Source organism: Pelmatolapia mariae, linkage group LG20 (genome assembly GCF_036321145.2).
Source record: "Pelmatolapia mariae isolate MD_Pm_ZW linkage group LG20, Pm_UMD_F_2, whole genome shotgun sequence".
In the NCBI taxonomy this organism is placed as follows: domain Eukaryota; kingdom Metazoa; phylum Chordata; class Actinopteri; order Cichliformes; family Cichlidae; genus Pelmatolapia; species Pelmatolapia mariae.
The window spans coordinates 32,574,495-32,598,299 of record NC_086244.1 but is presented as its reverse complement, the minus strand read 5'-3'; the positions used below and the strand labels follow the sequence as shown (position 1 = coordinate 32,598,299).

General features: G+C 41.7%; 1 protein-coding gene across 2 annotated transcripts in view; it reads left to right on the top strand.

Moving 5' to 3' along the window:
• Positions 1–23,805, top strand: part of sema3h (sema domain, immunoglobulin domain (Ig), short basic domain, secreted, (semaphorin) 3H) — a 53,319-nt gene extending 29,514 nt beyond the window's left edge. Inside the window, exons 9-18 of one of the 2 annotated variants that reach the window (XM_063463307.1) lie at positions 11,320–11,389; positions 14,356–14,500; positions 14,736–14,825; positions 15,111–15,240; positions 15,343–15,431; positions 16,778–16,819; positions 17,366–17,520; positions 18,167–18,228; positions 18,449–18,591; positions 18,710–23,805. In XM_063463307.1, coding sequence (XP_063319377.1) covers positions 11,320–11,389; positions 14,356–14,500; positions 14,736–14,825; positions 15,111–15,240; positions 15,343–15,431; positions 16,778–16,819; positions 17,366–17,520; positions 18,167–18,228; positions 18,449–18,591; positions 18,710–19,159 — 1,376 coding nt within the window. In that variant the 3' untranslated portion in view covers positions 19,160–23,805. Of the gene's footprint in view, positions 1–11,319; positions 11,390–14,355; positions 14,501–14,735; positions 14,826–15,110; positions 15,241–15,342; positions 15,432–16,777; positions 16,820–17,362; positions 17,521–18,166; positions 18,229–18,448; positions 18,592–18,709 lie in introns of both variants that reach the window. The other variant, XM_063463306.1, reaches the window with a different exon arrangement.

Genomic DNA, 23,805 nt, shown 5'->3' with positions numbered 1-23,805 from the left:
CAGGTCTTAACCGCTGGTCGTACAGCTGAAGGTCTGTCCCTGAATGTTTCATAAAAGAGGAATTGAGTTCAGGCACTCAGCCAGTGTCTATGTGTGTGTGTGTGTGTGTGTGTGTGTGTGTGTGTGTGTGTGTGTGTGTGTGTGTGTGTGTGTGTGTGTGTGTGTGTTTCATGTGAGTTCGCAGACACTTAAGGAAACTTAAAAACCACTGCCTCAGTAAATGCCTTCATAGCTCCACTGTTACCACGGTGACCAACAGCCCTGTCGGTCACCTTGGGTTTGTCTTCGTGCCTCAGCCTTGGTTACCACGGCAACATTCGTTGCAATAGGTTTATTCGTTATCGAGGATTTTCACATCAGAGTCCTCCGGTCAGCTCTGAGTGTGGGTGCGTGCAGCAGCAGGTCTGTGAGAGGTGCGAGATGCTGAATTTGTGAACTTGGACGCTGCCGGTGTGAATTTGTCGCTCACAGATGTGCAGATGCACAACTCTGAGTTTCTCTTAAAAAATGGTGGCATTAATGTTAATGGGCAATCAGCAAGCTTTAAAACATCAATAAAAGACACCACCACAGTAACTGGGTTGATTCATCAGAATCAGAATACTTTATTGATCTCTAAGGAAATTATGTTTAGCTGAATTCGGAACTACAATATTAGCGATTTAAATATTTTACTACAGAAATCTTAATTTATTCATAGAAGACATCAACATTTCAACATCGATGTAACTGTGCCTCAGTAGAAAGCAGTAGTAAATAACTGCAGTTGATGATACAGCCTGTTAATTCATTGCTACTGCTAGCCTCCCGCACACTATTTTATGTAGCAGTAGGTCCGATGCTTGCACCAGGGTATCTCTATCTTTACCATTATAATTTGGTGGTGGAGAGTACAGAAACTATGTAGAGGATGCCTTTTACAAATGAAGCTCCCTATTTTATTTGAGTGGAAACTTAATATTCATGTACTCCTACTTCACCTTTAGTCCTCTGTGGCGGGCGGGTGGGATTATGTTCTTTAAAGTTGCCTCTGCCCATACAGCTCAGAATTAGTCATTTCATATTTTGATTGGAAGTTATGAAAAGGAAAGGGTGGATGGTAGAAAGAGGAAAGCATGGTGAGGTTTTAAAAAAAGGAAGGCGTAGGAGGATGAAGCAAATCGGTTTTGTTTTTACTGCACATTTAGCACACATAAACCTCGCAGTGTGCTGCATAAACAAAGTGAAATTAATTGTTGAATAAATAATATTTTTGAATTTCTGCTGCCATGGAATTACAGAGGCCATGGCTTTGGGTCTTCATTAAATGTCATCTAACACGGGGGTGTCTGCAATAACAGTCCAGATGAAGATCCTTGAGCCACGGACAGATGTTTGGATTCCTGAGGAAACTGAATGAGAGCTAGAACTTGCTTCCTTTATCTAATTTCCACCATCATAAAAGAAGTGGGCTTGTATCGAGTGTGAAACACTCCTCTGCAGAAAACTGGCTCCTCTTTGGCCCTGACTTCAGCCCACAAACCTAATGCTCTTGAGACTGCAAGGTTTTCGTGAAAAGTCTGCATTAAAAATTAGAGGCTTGGAGTTTGAAATTCATGGGTGTTCTTGGCAGGGAGAGTTTACCCAAAGAACACTAAATTGCTAATGTAGTTCCTCGAGTGTTTGAAATCTCTAATCAACTGCCAAGACAAACAGTTAACAAAGAAATGTTTTGATCCATGAGTTACGAGCCCGGCGTGCTTTCACTGCACCACCCTGTTTTCGAGCAGATCATCTGAGACTCTCTTTCTTATGAAGCCACTGTGTTTCCTGCTAGGCCCTTAGGGGATTAGGTATTTGTTAGGAAAAGAAAAAAGGTGTAAATCTGAGACATGCAGTTTGACATATGGTAACAGTGGGACAGCGTGAGGTTGGGACTTGTCTCTGCTTAGGTTACTCGTCTCCGCTCTTTGTGTAAACAGAGCACACTTAGAGTAAACTAAGTAACTCACTCAGAGAGTTACCATTTGCGTGAATGTATACAGAACATTAACATATACAGTAAATTTTACACTCCTTCACATAGTCCAACCATTACACAAACACATGTTCAACAATAACAAACACCTGAAAGCACACACACTGTTTTTCAGCTGTTACCACACACACACAAAGACACTCAAGCCTCAGCCTGTCTGTGTATACAAAAGAGTTCAGACTTGTCAAGAGCATAAACATCTCTACCCAGCATGCCTCTGGCCATGTTTTACACATCTGATAAGGCTGCATACAAATTTGTTTGTGAATACACTTCAGCAGCACACACACACACAAAACCACGACCTGCATATACAGGAGATTAACCCATCGTGTTAAGAATGCTGTCAATGTTGTGTTTATGCCATGCTCTGCCACATAGAAACACTACAAATCCCATAAACTCGCGACGCTCTGCTGGTCCCTCCAGAGCAGCGGGTGACACCAGGCTGCGTGTGGGTGCTTTTATTTGCATACATTTTTTTTTGTTGAACATTTTTTTCACTTTTGCTAATTCTGTAAGGCACAAAAGAAATCTATTAACAACAGTCAAACACCCATTAAGTTCCATCCAAATGTATTTATGTGGCACCTTGAGACAGTCGTCTCAAGGGGCTTTATATTGTAAGGTAAAGACAATACAATATAGTCAGGCCCATGTTGAGAAAGTGGGAAGGAAAAACTCCTTTTTAACAGGAAGAAACCTTCCGCAGCTCAGAGGGCAGGGAGCCGGGACAAAAACACACTGTGGAAGAGAACCAAAGCTTAACAATAACCAATGATTAAATACAGAGTAGTGTATGAACAATCCATAAAAACACCATCTTGAATGAATAGATAAATAATAAGTGTTCGCACAATTTCAGATATTCCATTAAAAAAGAGAGACCCAAAAAATGATACTGTAGCATGACAAAGCTAAACCTCTAGTAGCTGTGATAATTTCACTAGCAAATGATCTCAGTCTAGCTCACAAGATAATTCCAGTCCAGTCTGTGTCATCACTGACCCATGCAGTGTTGAAACAGATTAGACAAATGGCCGGAGATAGACTTATATAAATCTTAATATATGTATATATAGTTTAGATGGAATTTTTCATATTATTCATTGCGACCTGTTACCATGTTTCCACTGAGTTATGCAGAGTGTAGTTCTTAATTTACTTTATGGCCCATGTCTGTTACAGAGTGTCAAAATCAGCACAGGGAGGAGGTTGGGGTGGATGGATTGGCAGCTACTCTTCATTTACCATTTCCAATGTAAAGTAAATGTTTGCATCTCTGACCACAATCATTCTCTAACCATGGCGCCTTTATTCTAAACACCATGATGAAGCTCTCCACACCTTTACTGAGAAGGATTTATTTGAACCTGAGCTCTGAACTTTTCCTGATACTAAATTTTTAGATCTAAACTTAGCCCAGCTATAGAAAATCAATTTCCTTTTGTGTTCATAGCAGTTCTGTAACGCATGTCATGTCACTCAACAGGCAGGGGAATCAGATCAAAGCTGCACGTGTTGCTCTACAAGCTTGTCAAAGCACTTGTTGCAAATTGCTTATTCACCTCTTGTTCCTTTAGCATATTTTTGTCGGTATTGACTCACATGTTCTACGAGGGTTTTGAACACCCTCAGAGTTGGCTTTGTTTTGGGCAAAGCATTTGGGCTGTAATTGCCACGAGGACTGACTCACAGCACCGGACTGCTTTGAGTTTATTGTTCAGTTGTTTTGTGTCTGGAGCTGTAGGGCCTTTTGTTCACTTGTGTAAGTGTTAATGCTGAGCTCTTGTTGTCAACCACGCTAGTGTGAGAAAAACAAAAATCAGACCTCACTTAACCATAATTATTCAAAGAGTCAAACAGTCGAGTGGAAGCTGAGTCCCTCACAGGAAAGGACTCTGTGCCGTGCAGTGCTGTTTCCCCTGTTGTTGTGGTTGTTGTTGTTGTTGTGGAGGAGAGTCATGCTATGAGGTTTTAGAGCTGGAGACAGGCAACCCTCTGTGGCCGGATTCTGTGTCCTGACACTGGAGCTACTTCGATTTTCTCAGCCATTTTCCTTGTCTATTTTTGTCTGCGTGCGTAAGATTCAGTGCTTCAGACATAAGGCAGCACCCATACGCTTCCCACAGACAGGAAAAGTGCAGGGGAGGAAGAGCGTCACTGGGAGAGTTTGTGGATGGTATAAAAGCATGACAGTGACGAGAGACAGAGAAACACATCAGCCAAGCCTCTTGTTCAAGCTCAAATGTAGATTTCATTATTTTTTAAATCCACATATAATTTAAAATGAGTTTGAGATGATGACGAAGATGACCTTCTGAACAGCTGTTGTAAGCGATCCAAAAAACATCAGTGATGTATGAGAGCCACAACCCAGAAACAGCAAGTTTGACATTTCTGGGAGATTGATGTTTTATATATTGGACATTTTTGAAATGACCTTAACCTTTCTTTGGGTCAGCCGTATCTTCTCCGGGTCTGTTTGACCTCATCAGATGGAGAAAAGGGTCAGAAGATAAACTAGAGGGAAAGATTTGTCTCCCTCCGTATATGAAGTGACGGTTAAGCAGTTGCACATATTGCCAAGCCTTCCCAATCCTTTCAGGTTAATCTGACAAATGTGTTTCCTCTATTTAATGCTTAATTGCCTCGTTGACAAACACCATTTGTTCAAACTGGTTAGGAAAACATGTTTTGTGATGCTGAGGCAGATTTGACTCCCCCGTTGAACCTTACTAATCCATCATTGCTTGACTGCAAACATTTGAAAGGAAGCCCAGTTTATCAGAGGGAGAAAAAAAAGAGGAGATGGATGGAAAGTGAGTGAAAGTGAGGAGCTGGGCTGATGGCCAAAAGAAGGGTAGGAGGAGGGGGATCTAGTAGGACAGGCAGGATGAGGGCAGAGGTTGTAGCACGTGGTGTTGACCAGACATGAGAAGGACAAAGAAAGATGGGCTGAGGGAGATGAGGAGGGATGTGGAAGCTGTCATCAGCGCGTTATTACTGCAACACTGTGCAAGAGAAGGTGAAGGAGGGGGAGGGAGCAGGAGAGAGGAATATCTGATTTAAGAGAACATTGGAAATAAATTTGGCTTCTGGGCAGGGCATATGAAGAAAAAAGAGAGGGGATGAAGAAAGGAGTGGTAATCGCCGAAAGAAAAGCGTTTTCTTTCTTCTTACAGCCAAACAAAAATGGGGAGAAATGAAAGGAATAGTTCAAATTTTAGCATTTCAGAAGGTTAAGACTTCCAAAGTGGAAATTGTAGAAGCATAGGCAGAAATTTACCCTCACGCATTCAGCTTTTTATTGTTGCCATCACTTCTCTGATCCCTCTTCACATTTTCATTACATTAGGAATAACAGAATAGTTTATTAAAGCTTGTGTTGAGTGTAAAGTCCCTGGGTTAGTGTAACAGCCATCGCTATCAAGTTGTCAGGAAGAAAGGAAAAATATAGATTGATGTTAAGGACTGAGGGAAAGGATAATGGTCAGAGAGAGTTAGAATTGCTGCAGGCCATGCACAAATATATTTTCCCTCTAAGGACCAGGAGTGGATGAGTGAGGTGAAGTGAATCTAAAAGGGTGTGAAGGTTGACTGAAGTGAGACAGAGAGGGGAGGAAGCAGGGAAATGGGGTTAATGGGGAAGGCTGAAGCAGACTGAAGGTGGAGATGGAAGAGATTATAGATTTGCACTGTATATTTGTCTTGTAGTAAACTCAGTGTAATTGACTGGATTTCAAATGTATATTTATTGGTGTGCAATTCCATCCTGAAGCGAACCCCCCCCCCCCCCCCCCCCCCCCCCAAAAAAAAAAAAAAAAAAACATTGTATGACACAGAGAGTGGTATCAAACATCCTTTGTTACCACCGATGGAGAGCTGGCATCTTAGTCTGGCCATGGATGGCAAAACTGAGTTAACAGCTGTTGCTGGAGGGTAAAACATGTATCACAGTGAGAAATATGGAGTGTCAGAAGGAATAGGGTCAATAGCCGAGAGGGTTAAGGACCGGATAAGATGGAGGCAGGGCTATTATTGGCAAATTACTGTAAGATGGAGGGACGAGACAAGAGGAGTTGGCAGAAAGGTGACAAGCATAAAGGAGGCACGTTCTAGGTGTTGGCATTCAGGGTGGCTGGATGAAAAGGGAGGGAAAGAAGAAACAGTGGAGAAATGAGGAGAATATGGGAGTTTGCCTGAGGGCGCACTGGCCAGACAATTAGGATGAGGGGTAGGAGGAGGAGGAAGAAGACAGGGGCTGGGGCTGCAGGTCTGCGGGCTAGACAAGACTATCTTCCCTCAGGGGGAAAACAGCCTCGTTTTGTTTAGAGAAGAAGACACAAGAACAATCCTCTAGAGAAAATAGGCCAGACAGACAGATGGACGGGGGGGACAGAGGGAAGAAGAGATAGCAGGAGGGAGGGATGGAGACTGGGAGGGACAGCGAAAGTGAGAAACAAAGAGAACGAGATACACCCAGAGGGCTCTCGGGAAGTCCAGGTGGATTTGAGCAGAAAGGTGCAGGGGATGAGAAAACTAATAAAAAAATAAAGAGATGGAAAGAAAAAGGAGAGAAGATGATTCAGGAGGAGACAAAAAGAAAACATCTTGGAGTGTAAGATAGTGGTCGAGGCTGAAAGAGTAAAGAAGCTGTGCTTAAAAAAAAAGATAAGAAGCCATGAATCTGTCGTCTTTAACTGTAACATGAGCAAAAAACCAAATAAACACTGTTTCTTGCTTCAGCGGTCAAACACTCTCACCTGGTCAGCCCGTCTTGCAGATAGAAGCAGAGTGACCTCATATTTTCTGCACTATATTTGTGATTAATGCATGCCTGAGTGTTGCGTTATCCCTCCTTTATCAAAGATTAATGACATTAGAAGCCACTCCAGTTTACTAAATCAAACATGCGAGGGATGTAGGTGGAACAGCACTGAATCAGTCGAGGTTTAAACTCGTCACGGAGCGATAAGAGTGAAGTTTTGCCAAGCTGAGCCGTAAATAACTAAGACGTCTTGTTCAAAGTGTGTAAGAAAGAAAAATGTTGCGCTGGCTGCGTCTTCTAAATTTGAGCTGCATTTTTATGTGGAGCTGCATGCACAGTGAGGTGCGAAGAAGAAAGGGAGACTAACTTTCGAGCAGAAGGCAAGGATTCAGAGTTTTTCCCCTGCAGGGTTTTACCAGAGTTTGTATTAAGTTTACTCAGAACAAAAAAATGCATGTATTTACTTTTACGTGCTGTGTGGCCTCATTTTTACCTGTCTTAAAATACCACAAAGTAAATTGGGATTTTTTTTCCTCAATTGGAAACCTTTGTTCCTTCTTACATTCATAATAGTTGGAGCATTGTTTGGAGATGCAGCTCTGTGGATGCTAGCCAGACCTGCTGTTTTGATCATTTTTGATCCACACTGAAATATGTCAGGTTTTAATTATACAGAGCAGTAACAAATCCTAAATAAGCATATTTCATGGCAGTCAGTTTGTCCTGAAACAGCATGTATACACGTGTTACTAATGACGTTAATAAAGTTTCTTGCCTGTTTAGGTGAACCGAATTTGTTTACATATTGTATTTCAAAATGGCTTCTGTGAAATCAGTCTATTGCCTTGAAATCTGGTACAGCCATTCGTACCTTCCCTTTGAACAACTCTGATGAACCTCTAACTTCCTGTCATGCAATCAACAGGAATCAATCTTGTTTCTTTTTCCAGCACTTTTTCACTCAATACTTGCAAAACTAGTTTAGGTATTGTGCTAACAAGTGGATGTTAGCATGTCAAATCTACCTAATCTCACTTGACCCCATGTTAGCATGCTGGTGTTAGTAAGTCTTTTATACAGTTACTGGTCCTGGCTTGGAAAACAATTCTTATTTGGCTTGAAACTGACTCTGAAATACTTTTTACACTTTTTACGCTCAGTTTGGGCATCGTCTGGCAACCACCGGTCGCTACAGAAAAATGTTGCGAGTGGTTGCTGGAGAAATCGATTGCTAAAGCCCCAGTGCACAGGGCTGACTCCCTAGTAACTACGGTTGCTAGGGAAAAATGTATATTCCCGCACCAGTTGGGAAGTCGCTGTGGGATAGTTGTTTGCTGTCGTTTATTAGTGGTTAGCAAAAAACTTGCTAACTACTGACAGACAAGTCAGGGTACAAACTATAGGCGACTGAACTGTGGGCAATCTGCTAGCAACCAGGCCAATCACACAGAGGTTTTGAGTGGAGCACCGTCTACCTCTTTTGACCAATAGACCTGTGTGACTGAAGCCTAATGTAATTACATTAGATTGCAACATTAAAAGTATTTTTCCTGCAGTAGTGCATTAGTCTTTAACAAGGCCAAGTATTGTTCTGTCCAAATGTGGTGTATCTAAATACAAGTCCAATGCCAGCTTGGCTGCACTTCCAGATGAGTTTCATCTGTTCATTCCTCTGTTTGACTGCAATCCCATCACCTGGTAAACTTGTTTCCACTAGGTTTTAAAGGGCCTTTCATCTGTACTCAGAAGGGTTCCACCAGGGTGGCTGTGTGACTATAAAATTGAGCTCTGTGGGTGTAGATGTGCATCTTACAATGCCCTTCTTTTTAGTCTGACTCATCTCTTCTTTGAACAAAACTTTGAGGAGCTTCAGATGAAAGTGTTGAACGCTCAGGATATACAACATCCAGAGTAATAAGGCATGAAGGCCATAAAAGAAAAACAGGTAGACACAGAGAGGCAAAGTAAACCAACAGATGATAAAGGTTTTGATTAATGAAAGGCATTCTTTGGAAGATGTGAGAGTAGAAGATAAGCTCGAACAAATGATGGGAAAGTGGACAAGTGGCTGTTAAGAAAGATGGAGGGATGATATGAGTAACTAGGGAGTGATAGGAAACAGGAACAGAGGTAAAAGGAGTGATAACACAAATGGGGGCATCTGCATTGTGATTTAAAGGCAGGAAGAGCTCAAAGAAGCAGTAAATAAAATGCAATAACAAAGAAGTGATATATTAAAGGGAAGAGGGAGTGAGCAATTGGTACGCTGGAGGCAGCAGACAACCCATACTCTACGGTTCCCTATCCTGAGGGGCCTGTGTGGGTGTTTGTGTGTCTATCGGTACCATGCGAGTTTGAGTCAATGTTCCTTGCTCCCTGCAGTTTAACAATTTGGTATGTGTGGGTGCATGAATGTGGCTATACATGCCTTTATTTCTCTTTGTGTGCTCCCAAATCTGCCACTGTGTGTGGCAGCTGCAAGTGTGTGTAGCTGTGTCGAGATGAGATTAGCCTTCCTGCAGGGCCGTAGTTCCACGGAGGCCACCTGAAGCAGCAGGAACGGCAGGAATGTGGGAACATTGATACGCTTCGTCGTCTCCAACACCACAACAACATATCTGCCTCTGCATGGGAGTGGAGAAGAATAAAAGTAGAGACATACGGGGCACTCATTGAGTACTCCTTGGGTCGAACCTGTTTGTAGAGTTTCGGGAACTTTTAAAGCTATTTGCCACAAAAGTAGGAAGCAAAAAGAAAGGAGCCCTAGGAGTCATGTATTTATAGATTATCACAGCGTGTTGCACGGAAAACAAAGGGCTCCATTCTCCTCCATTGTGATGGGATGATAAAACATTCCCTGCTCTTATCTGAGACAAAAGTGCAGAACAGAAAACCTTTGATTTATTCTGATTTAAATAAACTGTGAAAGCCAAGGTCTAGTGTGAGCTGCAAGTGCAGACAACTGAATAACACAGCGATGAACAAAAGTGGAAATACGGGAGGCAAAAAAGTCAAACTGTGCAAAACTTTCAGGAACATTAATTAATTTTTTTAATGTGTTTTTTTTTTAATGTTTTATCACAATTTGTCAGTATTGAACCACTGGTGCTTCATACGAGACACAATGTTTCCATTGTCAGTCTATATGTGTTCCCAGTTGTGGGCTTTTTATTACCAGTCTGTTTTATTTGATTGTGAGTTCATGTCACATCAGTTTGTTCCTATTTTACTCCCCCATGAATCAGAGTTATGAGCGTTGTGGTAAAGTGCTTCACAACTCAAGATGTATTGACCCATTTGCTTTTTATGCTATACATTCAGCACCTTTACTGTCACACACAAAGTGATGATGTGGCAATATTTTACGATTCAGCATATTTCCAAAGAAAACTTCCATACTCAGGCTGGAGGAGCTGGGAATCTGCCAGCCTTACACTCCTGAGCTGTAGTCAAAAGTCGCTTTATTTCTTTATCATACACACAGTGTCTAAGGCACCATTTTTGGACCTCCAAAGTATTTGTAACCTTTTTCATGGACTTAAATTGAATCTGATGGGAACAGAAGATACAAATAAAACAGTTAATCACTTTCTAACTATCACACACTCACTCACACTCCGATGAAAACATCAGAGGCAATTTGCAGTTCAGTCTTGCCCGAGGGCACTTTGACACGAGGACACCGGAGGAGCTAGGGATCAAACCACCGACCTTCCCATTAGTAGATGGGGCCACAGCTGCCCCACTTTTTCTTTTCCTTTTTTCCTTAACACTTCTGAGGATACTTTTAGCATTTGAACTTAAATCTACAAGTTCATTAAAAAAAAAAGACCCCACAGTTTTACCTGCTGTATTCAAATGCAGTGTGAAGGCCGCTGAGCTATCAGGTGTCGAAGGCAGACAGATGGAAAGAGCTAAAAAAACAAATCCGCACTACACCTGATTGCGCTGCATGACCGGATCACTATCAGAGCGACGCCAAAGTGAGAAAAACATATCAAATGTGTGTGTGTGTGTGTGTGTGATCCGCTGTGTCTGAAATGACGAGTGGAGACCGAGGTGTGGTGTTAGTGTGTGTGACAGCAGGTGCTGTGTTCCTGTGGCGGACGGAGCGCTCGGCTCTCCCACTGCGGCTGGTTATTAATGGCTACAGATTCATTACAAGCAGCCAGTCAGCCATGCTGCCAGCATGCCCGACGCTATTAGTCACACAGTCAGACTGATAGATGCGCACACTCAGATACGCACACGGGCATACACATAATGAATACAGAGTACCTAAAACTGAACACACACTCACACAAATAAAGAAAATAGACTGTTACACAGACTCATGAGCATTGCTCACATGAATACAGACACGTAGAGTTTATGCAGTCCTGTGCAACTCTCCAAAACTTCTCCGTAATTCAGACATCATTCTGATCTTTTCTGACTAACATTTTTATGTCTTTCCTTCCATTTCCCTTCCCCGTCTTTCTCCTTATCCCTCCCTTCCTTTCATCATTATGTCTGGATGTTCTCCATTCAGAGGACGTCTTCATCCTCCACGGGAAAGACAAGAAGAATCCTCTCATCTACGGCCTTTTTACCACTTCAAGGTATGTGCCTCTGTAAAGCAGAAATCATGGGAATTGAGTAACTTGAATGGGTGGTGTGTAAACTGCATACCCTTGTTTATGTGTGCAAAATGTCAGTATATGGTGGTAGATGGGAGGGAGTCCCTTCACTTTTACACTGGACAGACTAGTTTTAGAAGGACTTTAGTCCTTAGCATTTAGTTCTGTATTGATCAAGCCATGCAAAAAAAATAGAATAGAAATGGAGTGCAAAAGAGTGGAAGAGAGGAGAAGAGTAACTGTGTACTCAACATGTACAGGATAAATATGATTTCTTGAAAAGGATTAGATGACTTGTCAATAGTTTATTTTGAAATAGGATCCGTGGTATGCATAGTTATACTTTTTGGTGACAGTTTTATTATGGAGCATTGGGTTTCTTGGGGCCCCAGAGGCAGGAATTGCTGTAATTGTTTAAATAAAAGTTTTAAAAGCAGTTTAAAGCCAGCCGTAAATTGAACTGCCGATGACAGTGGAGGCTGATGAGGTTTTAGTGAGAATTTCAAACCACTAACCAGACACTGAATTAAAAACAGATGACAGAAGCATCAGATCTTTAATGATAAATACTTGTTGACCCACACAGTAACTCCTCAACATGTCATTTTTAACAAGTTAAAACATGAAGCTTACACATGTGATATAAGAAGCTTTTTTTTAGTGGTGATCATTTTAAAATATGGAGAAAATAAAAGTATAACGTTTTTTTTTTTTCTTCAAATACTGAATAAATGATCATCTGCACTGTCCTGTACTGTGATGACACACGATGACAGCCAGTCAGGAGAGCGTCTGTGACAGGATATGAGTGCTCCATGTTTCACATCCAGATGTTGATGTCACACGCTGTGAGATACACACCACCCGCCGGGTCTCATGTCACAGTGACTCATGAATGAAATGCATCCATTCATGTGAACAACATGGAGCGTATATGAGCTTTCACAGTTGTCATCATCAGTGCACAGTTTCTTCGTCTGTGTCCAGCTGTGTGTGTGTTTGTGTTACAGAAAGGTTACAACTTGACTTCTACTGTATTTTTTCACACACAAATAGACAAAAAGGCAATTTTGAGATCCTGGAAGAAGTGCATGAGGACAAAATTGCAAAAAAATGAATTGTGACTTTAATAAGGAGTTGATGATTTTCAACAAGACTCTAAAGCAGCTTTGCATAACTCACAGTTAAAAAAAAAATTGCTTTTGAGGACAAGTGCTTTAGGGCCTTTCAACCAACTTTCTTCTGATTGGCCCCCAATTTATATGTTCCCGATGAGGTCACAAAGAGCCAGAAGTAAGGCTTGCAAGATCAGTTGTACATATGCTGGTCTTAATTATTTGAAACTTTTGACCATGTTTAACTTACATGACTGAAAAAAGGAATAATAAATACCCTTTATAAAAAGGCTACTATGAAGCAGTCCACAGGATATCTGCTTTCTGTTAAAGTCTATGTTAAAGTCTAGGAAATGTACAAATTGCATACATGTCAGACATAATAGAGAAGAAGCAAAAATATTCTTTCAGACCATCAAAGGCTGTTAGTTTAAAAAAGGCAGTTGTCCGGATAGACAGGCTTTCATAAAAGCTCACGCAGATGTCTGCTGAAAAAACACAGACATGAAAAAAGCAGGTTCTGTCTGAAAAACTAGTAAAAAATGATCCAGCGAGCAGCCTAACTAAAGTAAAAGAAAAAGGCTGCGTTTTCTCATTTTCTTCACTCCACTGACCATGTTGCATATCCAGAGAATAACACAGTTTCTGAGCTGGACGCCAGAGCTCCACAGTAGCAGCAAAAGTATGACGGCATCTGGCATGGCGGAGCAGGGAGTTGGTCTGTTTTTTGGGGTTTTGGAAAGTGTGTGGAATCTCAGCAGGGAACAGAAATCCAAAGCATCACCAAGGGTGCGGTCGCAACCACAGAACTGGAAAAGAGCAAAAAGGTCATTCCTTCTGAAAGGAGACTTGTCTCTCTGGTACAGTAACGATTGCACACGTGCTGGTTTTTATGCCTGTGATGAAGGCAAGTGTGTTAACAGTTCTTTGCTTTTATTTTGCTCTCTGCTTTTATTTTTAATTGTTTGTGATTCATAATTTATCAGACAGCCGATTAGATTAATTGATTTTGCCCACTGATAGCCTTGTTGTCACATTTATTCTCGCAATGCAAAGTGGCCGGGACCCAAACTAAAACTAGACCCAAAAGCTGAACTCCTGGTAGCACACCTTTGGTAAAGTTGAACCACTCCATGAAACTAACAGCACTGCCAATAACTTGCAACGCAGCTAATAATTATTAAAGCACAACTGCAAAAAGCAACACGGGACTGAGGTCTGCTCAGGTGGAGGAATGTTTGTGCAGGTGAGCTTCCAGAGGAGGCCACTTACAAACAAAACAGAATAGGAAAGAGGAGAATTTACAAGCGTAAAGGTGACATCCCCAACTTGTAAAAACACAATTTAGAGGCTGACATGAATGCTTTTTTCCAACGTCACGGTTCACTTTTGCACTCTGTATGATTTGGCATCTGAATGAGGCCTCTGACCACCGAGGAGAGAAAAAAGCTTCCTCCCTAAGAGCGCCCTGATTCATCATAACATTGCCTTTCTATCCGTTCTGTTTCTGCTTTGCTAGAATCTCTAGCTCGGGCGTGCTTTGCCACAAATCCTCCAGAAATGTGTGATCTTAACTGCAGTGGATGGGATGTGTTACAGTGGGGACCGATGTGCTGAAAGCAGCACATTCACCCAGGCTGGATTTTGGGTTGGAGCGCATTCATTTAATTGATGCATTCAAGCTGGAAAGCCACAATGAGTCACAGCTCCTAATACAGTACTCCATTTACTGCTTAAAGACCTTTGCAGTATATCAAGTAAAGTAATCAAAGGTATGCTCTGCTTCAGACATATCTGATGTCTGAATCTGCTCTCCTTTTGTCTTGTCCTTAGTGATATCCTGAACGGTTCAGCAGTGTGTGTTTACCGAATGGAGGATGTGGTTCGAGCCTTTAAAGGGAACTTCCTGCATAAGGAGGGGCCTCAGTATAAATGGGCAGAATTTACAGGCAAGGTGCCCTATCCACGGCCAGGAACAGTAAGTTCATACTCAAAACTGGTAGATACCGCCGCTATCTCTCCAGGTGACTTTTTGTATTTCTCTAAAAGCAAATGCGTGATTTACCAAGGTAATATATTTGCAATAATATGCTGTCTTTGATGGTGGGTCATTTAATTTTGGAAAATTGTGCTTAATTTCCATATAAGAATGCTCAAAATGAAAAACTGGAAACATTATGATCTCAATCTCTGTCTCTCTCTTTCTTTCTCAGTGTCCGAGCAGTACATATGGAAGCTATAGCTCAACCAGAGAGTATCCCGACGACGTCATTTTCTTCAGCAGAACTCATCCGCTGCTGCAGGTTTGGCTGATATTACACTTTATTAAATTAAGCCAGTTTAGCTTAATTAGATTGCCGCATTTTACAGCAGGTCAAGCTTTTTTTTTCTCTCTATTTCTGTCTAAATTCTGAAGTGAACATAGGAAATTAAATTAGCAGTCCTTGCCAACAGGGCACCGCTTCATCACAGGGAATATGAAACCTTTGCTGTATTAATGATGAATAGCAAGACTGGCTGAACAAATTTATTAGTCAAAGATTTCACATTTAATGTGATGCATTCTTGCTATTTTTTTTTTTTAATAGGAAAATGTCCTGCCGCTTGGAGAGCGACCCCTCCTGGTCAGGGTGGGTGTTCATTACAAGTTCACCAAACTGCTGGTGGACAGAGTGGAGGCTGTCGATGGCACCTACGACGTCCTGTTCATCGGTACAGGTAGGTCATGTGACGTTGAAGGTTGTGTTTCTGGCATTTGAAAGTGTTTTTTCATAATTAAATATGGTGAATGATTTATTTATTTATTTATTTTGTCTTTAGACTCAGGACTCGTTATGAAAGCAATCCATCTGCACAGGGAGCACGGCCAGAGTCAGGAGATCACTCTGGAGCAGATGCAGGTGTTTCAGGTACTGCAGGCTTTTTCTGTGAGGAAAACCAGGCTGAAACCTTAAAAAACTCAGATTTGTTAAGAGCTGGTCTATTTTGTAGTAAAGCTCATTGTTTGCAGATTGAGTTGATTCTGGTTTTTTTAAGCATTTTTTGCATTTCTTCGCGGCGTCCATTCATTCCTCCTCCATTAAAAAAAATTCAATTACCTCTCAAAAGTAGATCCAAATGTACATTATTGTCACAACATAATGCAGCACAGACTTTTCAAATTAGCCTGCGCGACAACAACGCATGCAGACACAGTGTGACGAATTCCATATCTGTTCATGCCATATGGAAATGAATGGAAATGCATGCATTCTCTCAACAGTAAGAAAACGCATGCGTGCAAAGACACCATTCTGCTCTGGTTAATGCAAAGATAGTTATGCACATACTATACCACTAAAGTACTGCGTATATTTACATGAAATGCAGTAAATACCTTTATTTAACCCCTTAACGTCTAGTGTATCATATTTGATGCATGAGTTTTTTAGACTTCTACATCTTAAATAAATTGCACAACAGATTTTTAAGCAATGATCTGAACAAAATTTTCAGATGGAACAAATATGATACAAATTAAAACTAGTTTATGCATATTAATATTAAAAACATTTTTAAATCAGAAGGTTCAATAAATGCTCAATTTTTTCAATTATCTCATGGTTCAGGATTTAAAGCAGGAGTCCCCAATCCCAGTCCACGAGGGCCGGTGTCCCTGCAGGTTTTAGATCTCACCCTGGGTCAACACACCTGAATCACATGATTAGTTCATTACCAGACCTCTGGATAACTTCAAGACATGTTGAGAAGGTGATTTATCCATTTAAATCAGCTGTGATGGATCAAGGACACATCTAAAACCTGCAGGGACACCGGCCCTCGTGGACTGGGATTGGGGACTCCTGATTTAAAGGGTTAAAGCTTGTCACTCCGCCAAGACCAAGTTACTGCAGCTGGACATAGTTACCAAAAAAGAGAAGATCACAGTTCACAAAATCCACATTTTGGTCCAGAATGAACTCCGCTTTGGGTTCAAAAAGTAAAATGAAGGAAAACAACTTTGGGTTCAACCTGAATGATGTGGCTGAGATATCTGTGGTCAGACCTGACTGTGTTTTTCCTGCTCTGTATTTTAAAGTATGTGCTTTGTAAAACCCTATCTATCTATCTATCTATCTATCTATCTATCTATCTATCTATCTATCTATCTATCTATCTATCTATCTATCTATCTATCTATCTATCTATCTATCTATCTTTGTTTCAGTATAAACCTGGTGTGTTTCTCAGTTTTCCTTTCCTGTCTCCTTCACAGCACAAATCACCGGTGACAGCCATGGCACTCTCAAAGAAAAAGGTAACAGACGAGACTCGCTTTCAAAGTTCCAAACTGCCGCACTCACACACGGTAACATCGCACTTCTCACTCGTCTCTCCACCTTGCGTCTCCAAGGACGGCTTCATCACCAGTTGCCATGGTTACCTCACCTCAGTCAGAGCAATAATGAAGAGATGCTCACACACAAATGCACCTTGCATTATTAAAACAGTTTGGCATGAGGGGAAAAAAAGAAAACGAAACCGCAGCTCGCACACACACACAAAGATTATAAAAAGCAAGCATCCTCACATTTCTCTGTTTCCACCCTGCATGCAAACACACACTCTCTGTGGCCACTGACACTGATACAGCTTGAGTTGGATTTGTGACTCACAGAGTGGAGATGAATCTGCTTTTTTTTTCTGGTGACTGTCAAAGTGTCCGTGTTGCAGGGGAGTGAACTTGATGCCCCTTTGTTTTTCTCTTCTGGCTCTCCCACATTGTCTCTGCTTTCCCCCCTCCATCGTTGTTTTCTCCTCCATCTCTATTTCAATCTTTCACCCACCCCCTCTCCTCTAGCAGTGGTTGTTTGTGGGCTCCAAGGAGGGTGTGTCTCAGCTGGCCCTTTACCAGTGTGAGCTGTACGGTCAGGCCTGCGCTGAGTGCTGCCTGGCCAGGGACCCCTACTGCACCTGGGACGGACATGCTTGCAGCCCCTATATGCCGACCGTGCGCAGGTAGGGAGGACATACCAGCTCTATCCAGATCCAGACGGCACTGATAACATTACAGCAGATTGAGTTTCCCCTTACGACTTGAATTTATTTTATTATGAAAAGAATCAATGTGGAATCAATCTTCCCAAATTTGATTTAAACCACATTTGTTGATAGTCAGAAACGAGGTTCAAGTTACACCTAAGCTCAGATTTTTCTGATTAGATTTTAGGCATTTTTTCCACATGATTAAGATTTTGTTTCTTTACTAAGTATCACAACTGGCTATAATTTCTATGATTAGGTTGTTTATGATGACATCCTGACTTTTGCCCCAGTGAGCAAATTGATTCTGCCAAGGAAGTTATGGTTTTGCGTGTGTGTCGTTCTGTCTTTAAACATGATAGCTCAAAAGGTTTTGAATGAATTCTGAGTATAGAGTGAGCTCATGTCAATAGATTGATCTGAAGGTCAAATTAACAATGCTATATAGAGCTATTTAAACTATGTTTCTTACTGGCATTGTTTGTATTGACAACATATAGGCATGATACGTGTGACCCCAAAATGCGTGACCTTTCCCCTAGTGCTGCTCTCACTTTATTAAAATCATCGCTTTGCTGTCCGTTCTGTCTAACATAAGCTTGTGGTTTCTGCTTGTCCGCAGGAGGAATGCTCGTCATTTAGGAGAGGATGAGGATCCACTGACTCAGTGTGTCAGACAGGGAGGTGAGCAGCTTCCATTGTTTCCATTCAGGGTCTTTGCTTTACCTGTTGAACTATGCTCAGGCCACATTATAGAGCATTACCAGTGTAGTAGGGTTTCAGAGGGCTCAAGCCTGTTCCAGCTGAGACTGGCGAGAAGCAGGCTTCATCTTGGACAGGTCACCAGGCCATCGCATATGTAAAATATCTTTAACCTGTTCCACCTTTTCTCTCTTTAATTTAGCCGGGCTGCAGGTGGAGGCGGAACAGAGGGTGATGATGGTGGCAGAGGGTAACAGCACCTACATGGAGTGTTTGCCTAGATCCAGACATGCTGCAGTGACCTGGTACAAACAGGCTGGAGAGAACAGCGCTGAACTAAACCAGGTGCAGTCACACGTTTTACACTTTTTTGTGCTTTCATTTATGTTCCAAATCCTTTTTACAGCCACTTTGTTCGAGATTATCCAGATTATAAATTTCCTCTCCAAAAATCTCTCGTCAGGTGGTAACTGGTGACCAGCTGGTGGTGATCGAGCGGGGCGTCCTGATTCGTCGAGCCGAGCTGTCTCACGGCGGGGTCTACCACTGCCAGGTGGAGGAGCACGGCTACCACTGGACTGCGGTCACCGTGCGCCTCGCTGTTTGGAGCCCCTCTGCCAATCGCCTCCTGGCTTCCTGGTCGGCCTCGTCCTATCAGAGCGCCGGAACCCAGCCGTGGTACGAGAACGTGATGGCGCTGATTCACCCCGGAAACCTCGGCCAGCACTGCAAGGCTCTGGGATACCGCCCTCCGCGCAACCACCATCGCCATGGTGACACAAAGGCGGAGCCACACAAGGAGAAAGAGAGGCACAAGCATGGCGGGGGAAGAGGAGGAGGAGGAGGCGGAGGAAGAGCAGCGGGGAGGAAGAGCAGGAGCAAGCCGCAGCAGAGGGCGCCAAGGAGTGCTTGAGCGTGTGCACGAGCGGGAGGGCAGATTTTCAGTGACTTCATCAACTACACAAACACGCAAACACACACACGCGCAAACAAATGCACACATGTACACATACACAGTTAACTTATACACTGAGACACACACATACTGTATGTACAGAGACTACTTCATGCGCATGCACTTATCTACAAACAAACATGGCGTCCTTTCATTATAGAGACAAACAAGCTAAGCTACACACGAGTGACTGAAGTATGTACAGGATCTGGACAGCGAGGACTGTTTCACCGGGACAAATGACTGTATGAATGAAAAGGCTTAGGTTGCATCGCATGTTGAATGAAGGATAAACGGCATGCCTAAATCCCTAAGTTTGACTGACTCTGTGTCATGACAAGGACATTTGATTGGATTCTTTAGATTTGGACGCTCTACAGAGAGAGAGAAAAAAAATAAAAACAAAAATCCGAGTCTCGTTCCAGAAGTCGATTTTAAGCATTTGGAAAAATCATCCAACCCGTCTGTCCCGAAAAGGACCATACTTGTGGTTTTGCATGTTTTTGCCCATTAATTAGGAATCACAGCTATCCCTCAAAACAGAGCAGATGTTTTTTAGATTGATTTCCTACCTTCCAGGCAAAAAACTGCTTTCCATTTATTTTGTCATGTGGAAAGAGAGACATTTTTTTCAAAGTCATGTTCTTGAAGTTGAAGAAGTACTTTTTTCCCAAGTACTTTGCAAAACAATTATTGCGCTTCAGTTTCAAGGACACTCTTTCCTCTGGCATACAGGAATTAATTTTCAAACTGCTTCTTTGTTGTTGGAAAGAGAACAGAAGTTGACAGAAGGGCAAATATGTATTTGCTGAAAGGCTGTCAAATACCATTCAAATGTCATTGGAACCCAATGAAACAGCACAAAAAAGAAAGCTGTCAAACTGTTCTCTGTAGTGAAGAGTTTGTTCATCTTAAAACTTAGGATGTACAACAGTGATACATAATGAAAAGGGCTAAAACATCCAAAACAAGCTGTTAGTGATCAAGGTAACAGTTTAACTCTGCAGAAACTTTGATTATTTTTCTTTTGAGCAGCAGCAAATAGCACTGATGATTTTTAATTTTCTTCACTTAATGGATATATAACATATAATCCTTCAGGCGGTTTCCCTACAGTAAGGGCTTTGTTGGTTTCTTCAGATAGGTGGGGTCTGACCACGAGATGACTGACTGCGACCATGGAGATGAAAGGCAGAGAAAAAGCATGGCGACGGCTTTGATGAGGTTACAGATCAGCTTTCCCAGGACATTAGTGCTCTGTGTTGCAGCCGTGCAGACCCGCTACAGGAGATGTTTCCATTATGTTCTCCTCAGTGTTTGCTTCTGCAATGCTGGCTCGGTTAAGACTCACGGGCATAAACTGCCATTGGTTTTGTGCCACGACACAGAGAGCGGTTTGGTTTAGGTGTGGGAACAAAGTGAACAAAAGAAGGAAAAAAAATGCTCCGTGCTTTTTAAAGTGTTGGTTGAGTGTATCTGGAGTCCCACGTGTGGACGTTGTACAAATTTAGGAAAAAGGTGCAGACACGTCTGAACACCAACTCCAACAGAAACTTCGCTTTGACATTCAGAACTGAGTGTCGTCCGCTGGTCTAAAGTAGGGCGCTTTCAAGCTTTCTATCTATTCAACATCTATTAGGTTATCGTTTAAGAAGTTGAGAGTGAATTTTAAAAGATTTTCAATACAACATGAACAAGAGGATTAAACTGTAAACCAAACTAGAAGAAAACTCTGTACAGAAATGCATGTTTCTCAACCTGTTGGTGAATTTCAGTGGATATGACTAACACAGAAGAGTGGAGCACAGTATTGCAGGTTCTGCAGCCCCAGCTGGTAATGACATCTGACTGTAAATTATGAAGCAGGCCCAGCGGATCATAAAGACGCCTTTATTATACCAAGCTGGAACTGGAGAAAGTGCTAAACAGGACTGGCGTCAAATGGACTCTGGCCAGCGGGATTTGAGTGACTTTGTGAGGCAGTAAATTGTGATTTGTTCTTAAAATGTTAAACGAACACAGCTACTTCCATCTCTATTTAACTTCTTTGTGCTATTTATTATTTTAATCTGGTGTGAGACTACTTCTTTGAGGAGTTGTGATACTTTTTTGACATGAGTGTCTTTGTTGTTCTGTCTTTGTACGTATGTCTGACGTCCGATTGTTACCAGTTGATGTACCTTCCCACATTCACCAGTGGAGGTGTTTTTATTTTCGTTTTTTAAATCTTGTCCATCGTATTGGCATCTAAAGCAAGCGCTGCTTCAGTCTGAGGCAGCGGGAACTAAATGTGCATTTAAAATATGATATTTTTTCTGCTTGTCTTCTTGTTGTTGATGTTTCCCAGAACACTGGATGCAGACTAAAAGTTCCAACATCAAGCCTGAGCTCAACAGTACTGCTGTTGTGTGTGGCCCACATGGCATGAGTTCTAGTTAAATCATAGAGAGAGAAAGGTGTAGCTAAAGGACAGAGGGAAAACTTACTAAATTAAAACTTAATCGAATTTTATATGCTATACTGGAAGAACGAGCATTTACATGCATGGTTAAGCCCAATAATAACAGCCTCAAAGTTTTCCCTTATTTAATATCATCCAGCAGTGGTGATGCTGAGCACACATTGCTGACGGTAATATATACCATGCTGGGTCCTGCTGGGTCCCAGTCTCTTTTCTGTATGCTTCGTCTCTCTATGTGGTTAAGGATCTGTGTGTCTTTTTGTGTGTTTGACATTAATGGGATCAGATTTAGAGTAGCTGACAGAAAGTTCAGGGGCTGTGTCACTAAATCTTCCAAACGTGGAACTCTGCAATATATTCGAGATATTTTTTGATGCTATAAGAAGAATATAGCATCAACACAAAGCACAGAGAGCCCACAGATAATTAATATGGGTTTGGCTTCTTGGTGTCTTGGCTCTTTGCTTCTTGGCTCGGGCCACATGAAAGAAGTCACAGCACTGAACTAATTCTGAGTTTAGTTTATAAGGGAGCGTGTGACACTGAGCAGCTGTCCAAGTGTCACACAGCCAATTCTTAAAAATGAAAGTGTGTGTGAGAGAGTGTAACGCTGCAGCTGTAATCTAAAATGAAATCAGGATTTGGCCTGTTGTTAAGCTGCTGTTTAGAGTCATTTAGAGTCGAATAGCTTACTGCTAAAGTATTTTGATTGGTCACACAGCTGGTTTTCCAGCAGATTTCCTGAGCTCATGAAAATTGGAAATATGTCCCTGAAATATGTCCAGAGCCAGCAAATAATCATCATAACAGGACTAAAGCTTTGATTAATTCAATTTCAATTTAGTTTTAGCTAAAGTGCCAAATCAGCATAACAATCGCCTCAAGGCACACTATATTCTAATGTAACGACTCAATAATAATAGAGAGAAAATCTCAACAGCGGGACAGCCCTCTGTGATCAAGCACCTGGTGACAATGGGAAGGAAAAACTCTCTTAATAGGAAGAAACCTCTGGCAGAACCAGGCTCAGGCAGCAGCGACCGGTTGGGGGAGTGAGGGAAGGAAGACAGCATAAAAGTCATGCTGTAGAAGAGGGCCAGAGATTGTAGCTTTCTCATCACATAATATTGTGTCATTTATCAGTTATCATACTGCCACTGAAGCTGCTGAATGCTAACACCACAATCACTTATGTATTCTATCACAGATTTAAAGCTCTTCTAATTAGCCATTGTTGTGCACGCCTGTTGTTAAAAAAACATGCAGGATTTCTGCCCATTTTTTACGACAAATGGCTATCCATTACTGCAAAAGAAACTATGATAGAATCACAAATCACAATACATAACAGCATTTAATAGAGCTGAGCAATAGAACCATAATCAGGTCAACTAAAGCAAGTGTCACTAGCTAGCTAGGTTAGCTTAGCATAAAGGTTAAAAAATAGTGGCAATGCAGCTAGCCTCTCAAACTGCAATGTGTTATATGGACATTTTACCCTAGAGACCCATGCAGATCGTAAATATAGGCTCGAATTCTACTCAATAAGAAAACACACCCTCAGTCTAACAAAGCAAAGCTTTCAACTCTATTTTTCTTGCTAATTTCGACTGCTCTCCGGGTTTGTTTGAATTACTGTTCAAGAGATCCAGAAACATTAAAAAGATAAACCTAACTATGCTTGTAATGACCCTGCCTTGTGGATATTGTGTGTATATATATGAATGTGTAACGTGTATATTTTATGTCGGATCACATCTCTGCTGAAAGTTCTCTGCAGAACTCCAACGAGACATTTTTATGGAGGACCATCTTAAACATTTAATGCTTTTCCTGTAAGACGAGGTGCAGAGCTGCTCCCCGTTCATTACAATGGCCTCACTCTGTTATGCTGTATTTACATCTGAGTGCCAACATTCGTCTCTTGTGATTTTCCAGAACGACTTCTCTGCAGACAGAATGAAACTGTCATCACATGATCTCCTCTCATGTGCAGAGACTTTGTTTTTCTTTTTGTAAATATGTATAAAGGTCTGCTTTCAAATGAGCTTGTGTCCTGTGGTTTAGCGTGCCTATACGAAAAATATCCATATTCTGAGCTACACACCGATCCACACATTTTAGTGTATTACTGCTGAACAAA